At 34.2% G+C, this 7550-nt stretch overlaps 1 protein-coding gene across 1 annotated transcript in view; it reads right to left on the bottom strand.

Moving 5' to 3' along the window:
* Positions 1–1225, bottom strand: part of LOC116302401 (uncharacterized) — a 22017-nt gene extending 20792 nt beyond the window's left edge. Inside the window, exon 1 of the mRNA XM_089027205.1 lies at positions 1145–1225. Coding sequence (XP_088883331.1) covers positions 1145–1225 — 81 coding nt within the window. The remainder of the gene's footprint in view (positions 1–1144) is intronic.
* Positions 1226–7550: the final 6325 nt, after the last annotated feature.

Raw genomic sequence — 7550 nt, 5'->3', positions numbered from 1 at the left:
AAATTCTCAAGACCAACAAGTCGATTGGATTGGACCAACATTAGTGCTCGACTTCTTCAAAGGATTATGCAGATGTGATCGCTCAACAGTTACTAAATCTACTTAACTTTCTATCAAGCTCCACTCGTTTCTTGTATTGGAAATGTGCTAAGGTCAAGCCCTGTTTAAAACTGGGGATCGAATGATGCCACCAAAACTTCGAACCATCTAGATTCTTCCGACTTTGAGCAAATCTCGAAACGAGATGTCCACTGCCCAACTTTACGAACATCTGAGTACAACACTCTATTGCTGAAAAGCAGGTTGGGCTTTCGACCTAAAAGTCACATCAACTGCAGTTAGCCAGCTTGCAGATGACATTCTACGTAACATGGATTAACGGTAAACTATGTGGAGCTGTCTCTTGGATATGTCAAAAGGCCTTGGACACCGTAAACCACACGAGTCTAAATTGAATTAAACTATCTTAGCTGGTTGTTCGTGACAACTGTTATGAGAGAGAAAATTAATGTTTTACAGACCAAGCTAGACATCAGTTTTCTAATTACTATGTCTGATCGTAGAAAAAAGATAAAGAACGATCAGATTACTTATTGAAAATATCGATATAAGATTCAGAGAAAAGGCGCCATTCACCGCACGAGTTGAGATGATGGTATGCTGAATTTACAAGTAAACACTTAGCTCCTCCCATTAGCATACACCTATGGTGACAACTAAACCACTTCTTTACCCCTTGCTTAGTTATTGTACCACTATTCTTTTAAAATCTTATGATATATTATTCCGTAGACCTTTCTTAAATTTAACAATAATTCACATATTATCTTTAGTTTAAGTTTGTTAGTCATGGTTTTCACTCGTATTATTCTTAATAGCTATCGCCACCAGGGAATTTACTATTTCCATAGCATCAAGGCACAGCGATGCTAATCATATTATTAGAATGAACACCTGTCATGAAGTTATATTAAATAGGGCTCATGTAATTAGTTTAGTCAAGAGGAGAGAAAGTAGAATAAAGATCCCGAGTGCTCTACCGAGAGCGGTCCATCCCCTAACACAACGATCCAAAATGGTTGGACTCTTACTTGTCATCAAGATGGCTACGCACTACTTGTGGCTTAGAGGACAAGCCCATTACCAGGCCACATTGGTGTACCTCAGGAAGTTCCTTGGGCTCTTGGTTAATCATATACATCAACGACTTCCATGTGTCCGCCATTCTAAAGGATACCTATACGCTGACGATCAGTATTTGTTACTATTTCTCCTCCTAGTCCTGACATAGAGATAACTTAATGAAGATCTCAAAGTGGGTTAGTGAGTGGTTAAGTCAATCATGTGACCTTGAAGAACCAAAACTAATGCCATGCTGTTTGGAAGCAAGAGAAAGACCAACATCTCCACCATCTCCATACAGGCCACCTCAAAGACATCGAGAGAGTTCAAGATTAAATTACCTTGGTGTGGTCTTTCCAGCATATGTCTTGGTCTGCTCATGTTGAAAACAGATGACCAAAATCAACAAACGTTTGGTCTCCTGAGGCGAATCAAACATCTTTTGCCCTAAATTCCGCTAGACTCTTGTATTTCAACAGCTTGGTCCTACCGCTTTTTGATTATGGTGATATTGTTTGGGGAGATAAGATAATCTCACGCTTTATGGAATCTCTCAAACCCTGCACAACAAAGCGATCCAAGATCATCCTGGATCGACCTCCATACTCCTCAGACATCTGATGCTCGGAAAGAACTAATTGGATGGAACTCAGTAAGCACAGATACTACCATCGATGTTTATATATATTCAAATGTAAAAACAGATTATATCATCAAATCTAAAGCTGAATAAGCTCAATGAGCATGGCTACAACACGAGGCATGGAAGCGAGTTTCGCTTACCACGACCCAAAATTAACTGGGGAAAACAAACAATGCAGTTTCAAGCCATGAAAGAATGGAACAATCTGAGTGACACTCTTAAACAGTGTTCTAATATCAACCATTTTAAATCGAATTTCTTTTAAAACCTGTAACCTAAATAATTTGAAACTTTTCATCTTTTACAATTTTACATACTAGTAATAATGATGTTGACTTTTCAGTAACGAGCTGGTTTCGATATTCAACCCAAATTCTCTTTTTGCATATTATTGTCAAAATATCTTATTTATCAGGACCTTCTTGAAAATCACATTTATAAGTGAAGAAGCTTCCTGTTTTAAAATATGAATGTAAATAAATAAATAAAATAAATAAATAAATAAATAAATAAATAAAATAAAGTAAGTAAGTAAGTAAGTAAGTAAGTAAGTAAGTAAGTAAGTAAGTAAGTAAGTAAGTAAGTAAGTAAGTAAGTAAGTAAGTAAGTAATAAGTAAATAAATGAATAAAATAAATGAATGAATGAATAAATACCTGAACGAGAATAAGAATAAATGAATAAATGAAACTAAATGAATAAATGAATAAATGAATATGAATAAGAATAAATGAATAAATGAATAAATGAATAAATGAATAAATGAATAAATGAATAAATGAATAAATGAATAAATGAATAAATGAATAAATGAATAAATGAATAAATGAATAAATGAATAAATGAATAAATGAATAAATGAATAATGAATGAATAAATGAATAAATGAATAACTAAATGAATAAATGAATAAATGAATATAAATGAATAAATGAATAAATGAATAAATGAATAAATGAATAAAATGAATAAATGAATAAATGAATAAATGAATGAATAAATGAATAAATGAATAAATGAATAAATGAATAAATGAATAAATGAATAAATGAATAAATGAATAAATGAATAAAGAATAAAATAAATGAATAAATGAATAAATGAATAAATGAATAAATGAATAAATGAATAAATGAATAAATGAAAAAATGAATAAATGAATAAATGAATAATGAATAAATGAATAAATGAATAAATGAATAAATGAATAAATGAATAAATGAATAAATGAAATGAATAAATGAATAAATGAATAAATGAATAACTGAATAAATTAATAAATTAATAAATGAATAAATGAATAAATGAATAAATGAATAAATGAATAAATGAATAAATGAATAAATGAATAAATGAATAAATGAATAAATGAATAAATGAATAAATGAATAATGAATGAATAAAATGAATAAATGAATAAATGAATAAATGAATAAATGAATAAATGAATAAATGAATAAATGAATAAATGAATAAATGAATAAATGAATAAATGAATAAATGAATAAATGAATAAATGAATAAATGAATAAATAAATAAATAAATAAATAAATAAATAAATAAATAAATACAAATTCTCCTTACATACTTGTGCATTTGCAATAACCAATCAGATTGCGCGAAAGAAGACCCTTAACCAATCAAATTGCGAGTTTGATACACGCCTCCAAGCATGAACTTCAAGTTGAAAATTTCTTATATTAAAGCGAGAAGAAGCCAAACTTTAGCGACTTTCTCCCTTGAGAAAGAGGCTTTTACAAGCAAATCTTGATAAAATAATAATTCCAAAGCTTAACCAATGGCTTTAGTCATTCTAGACCGAAAAGAAAACACTATTTGGAGAGCTAGAACTCGCTAAATTCAAGCTTGATTTCCGTCGGTGTTGTCGAAAGAGTTCGTCGAAATTCTCCGAGTTCAGGCTGGCAAATCTGGATTTTTTCTTTTTTGTTGAAGGCTCTTCTGGTGGTTCTACTATTTCAGAGATTTCCTCAGGAAAGTCAAAGTTTAAGCTCGGAAAATTAGCCATATTCTACTAATTTCACTGGAGTTATGACTATTGTGTACAAGTACGACTTCCAAACAAAACTCAAATTTTCTCACGACACGCGTCACAACCTAGTCTCCCCCACAGCCGCTTTCAGTGTCGTCACGCAACGCTTTCTCCCCTGAGTAGCGGCTGCTTACCCGAGAACAACATTCCTTTCCTATGAATTAACCAATCACGGCTTAGTTATCGAAATCCAGGAACCATTCGCGCCATATGGAAAACAAGATGCGTCGAAGGCTTCGAGATAGCAGCTAAGAAATTTCGCATCAAGCAGTTTAATGATCATCAGAAAGACGCTATACGAAAGATTTTACAAGAAAGCAAGATTTCTTTAAAAATCTGCCTACTGGATATGGGAAATGGCTCAAAGGAATAAAATGTTTCGAGACAAGCTCGAGGACTTTTTGAATAACAGGAGTTCGAAGTTCTTGAAATTTCATATAAACTGCTAACGCGACGTTAGAAGGTTGGCCATAAGATAACGCTTTAGCTAACGATTCGTGTTCACTTTTCACGACTTTTCTAACAGTGTGAACAAAACAAGACAAAACAACTTTTCTAACAGTATCAAATTGAGCTAATCCTCGCAGTATACGAGAAGTAATTACCAGAACTGTGAGCGTTACCCAGAAGTTTTAATACAATGAATACCCGTGGTAGTCAACGGTGTGACAGTGTCAGATTTAAAAGTTATTTAGCCTTTTTACGATTTTCTTTAGCTTTACACTGCATTCGTTGTTTAAAATAAGTGATCTGCGCGGCTCATCTTCTTCGTTTATTAAGAATACTTTCAGACTTTATATTCGAGTTCAATCTCTTAAATCTTGAGTCGTCTCGCTTAACTTCCACAAGTCTAAATTACGCTTTTTAAAAAAGTTTTCCAGTTTCTTTTTGCTTGTAATATTTTGGTACGATCTCGTTATGAGCAAGTACAAACTCGAATTCACTATCGGCGATAGCTAAACTTATAAAAATATAAATATTTTCTTTCTTTATGAACAAAGAAAACACTTAGTTCCGTCTCCAATAATTTTTTTTGGGCATTAAACATTTAACAAGAACGAATTCAATTTTAATTTCCCAAAGATTTTCTCCAACTTTCACTCAAAGTCGTCTTAGAATCATTTCTCTCGCGAATGTTTACAAGTTGTCTTGAAACACAATGACACTTATCTGATTGGTTGAACACAAACAATAGGAAAGGAATGTTGTGCTCGGGTAAGCAGCCGCTACTCAGGGGAGAAAGCGTTGCGTGACGACACTGAAAGCGGCTGTGGGGGAGACTAGTCACAACCGTGTTTGCACAGGGAAATGCAAACACAGCTCTAGGCCAATCACAGCACGCGTACTATCTGAATTATTTTATTAATTGTCATACATTTTTATTATATGTATAACTTTTCTAATGTCAGTTTGTGCTAAAATGTTGTCCCCCCTGAAAACCTCGACCAATTCTCGCGTTTCATGCAAAGTTTTCAGGCATTCATGTTTCTTGTCATCACTATTATGATTTTTGAGTGTTTGGGATTTCTGTGATTCTTTATTCTCGACTTTCACATCCCCATAATCCTTTGCGTTTTTGGGGGGTAACCAGAGGGTAAAAACCACTTATTTTGCGGAAGGCTGATTAAAAAATGTTGAAAATACCTTGTTTGGTATCCAAAGATAAAATGAAGAAGTAAAAAACAGAAAAAGATAGAGGCTTGAAGACGTTTAAGACCAAAACTCTTGATGATCTGTACACGCAAAAATAACTTGGAATAAACTGATAATCAATATTGTACAGATAAAAGCAGTTATAGTATAAATTCAATTAAGAAACCTTTCAATTTGGGACCGTTTTTTGATTGGTTACCCCCTAAAAAACGCAAGGCATTATTGGGATGTGAAAGTAGAGAATGCACTCTGGTCTCCCATGCTCACTTATACGACCTTTTGTCGCTATTATAACAATCTTTGGGTGCGGTTTGGGATTCCTGCGCTTTTAATTAAGGGACCCATAAGCCATGCGCTAGCGCACCATTTCGTCATACGCTTACACATTATTATATATCACTGTAATGATTTATGAGTGTTTGGGATTCCTGTGTTTCAGGGACTTTGTTGGTGATGATCGGTGACGTGACTGAGTGTTGGACCAAAGGTCTGTACCGAGCTCCTGTTCACCGTGTAAAGAACACTCATTCAGTCAGCCGCTACTCTGCTGCCTTCTTCTTTCAGCCCAACCTGAAGACAGTAGTGGAGCCTCTGGATATGCAAGCCACAAAGAACTACGAATACCATCCTACAAGGAAGGATTTGAAGATACCTTTTAGTTATGGGAATCAGCTCAAGCTAAACTACGACAAATACTTTGGTGGTGCAGCGACTAAAGTGCTGTACTGAGACCGCCCAACGAGACAATAATAATAAACTAAAGAACATGTAAAATATAATTTAACAAAAAGAGGTAAGGAACTGGTCAGAAAGTGAAGGAGTGGGCCATAAATGTTCAATTATCAAACGACCAAAAAAAAAAAAAATCACCCTTCCCTTGTTTTAAGCCCAATAGAGGCTTTGCACCATCACGTGACAGCAGCCATGTTAGATGTCAGGAACAATACAATCGTTTTACATAAGAAACTGAATGCAATTCCCGAGAACAAAGGGATTTTATTGTTCTGAATTCCATTTCAATTGGCAAGAAAAATTACCTTGTACTCGGACCCTGCTCCAATTATAACCAAAAACAATGGACCCGTAACTCCTTTTAGGGAATGCGGTCAACTTGGCTGTTCATTTAAGGCACAAAAGAAAGAAAGAAAGAAAAACAAAACAAAAAACAAAAACAAAAACAACCAACCAACCCCTGCTATTCATAACCCCTCCTCCCCTTTACTTTCTGACCAGTCCCTATGCTAAGGACGAGTGTCTAAGTTTAATTGATTGGCTTTAGTGCAGTCATTTTTACCTTCATCGATTCCTATGTTTATTCGTTATGATTAGATGAATAAGAAAATATACGTGAAACAATTGTTAAGGTGGCTGCCTACTTTTGAACGTTCGATTTGAGCCCACGATGTGCGCGCGCTCAAAAACCGCTGAAAAATCTACAAGATTTTATTGAAGAACCATACGCGTTTTGAGCTTCAACCGGGCAAAACTCTCAAATTTTGCTCGGGACTCTATATTTTTTGATAGCTCATTCGAAAAAACTCCTAAAAATCTAGGTTATATCAACATTTTAGGAAAAGTTTAAATCAGGAACACGTGAAAAAATAGATTTTTGTAGGGATTTTGTTCGACTTTATGAGATTTTTTAAGAGCACCGAAACTACAAAATATGACAAATCAATGTATCTCTCTGTCTTTCTGTCGAAAATATCCATGTATTATTGTAGAAGGATTGACTAGGCTTCGTTCGTGCAATCATATAGTCTGCAAATAACTATTATCTTATGAATCTTAATTTTTTTCCAATCTTTTCCGGTGGCGCAATTTTTACTCCAAAAGCTCGTGCGTAGGCTTCCATTATATGCTGATTATCTCCAAAACGAGCTCGGGACACCCTATTTTTCTTTCCAGATTTTGAATCAGCATTAAATTTCAATTCGGAAAATCGAAGTTTTAAGAAAAGCTTAAATCAATTTCCAAAAGTAGGCAGTCACCTCAAAAGAATTATCCAGATGCCATCGTCAAGGCAAGAACCTAACATCAACCCGCCAAAATTCAATGAAGACATACTAGCCAAAATATTTA

The sequence above is a fragment of the Actinia tenebrosa genome, unplaced genomic scaffold (genome assembly GCF_029948245.1).
Source record: "Actinia tenebrosa isolate PJP-AT-01 unplaced genomic scaffold, QUT_ActTen_1.0 PGA_scaffold11__36_contigs__length_13525064, whole genome shotgun sequence".
Taxonomy (NCBI): Eukaryota; Metazoa; Cnidaria; class Anthozoa; order Actiniaria; family Actiniidae; genus Actinia; species Actinia tenebrosa.
This window is presented reverse-complemented; position numbering and strand designations above follow the sequence as displayed.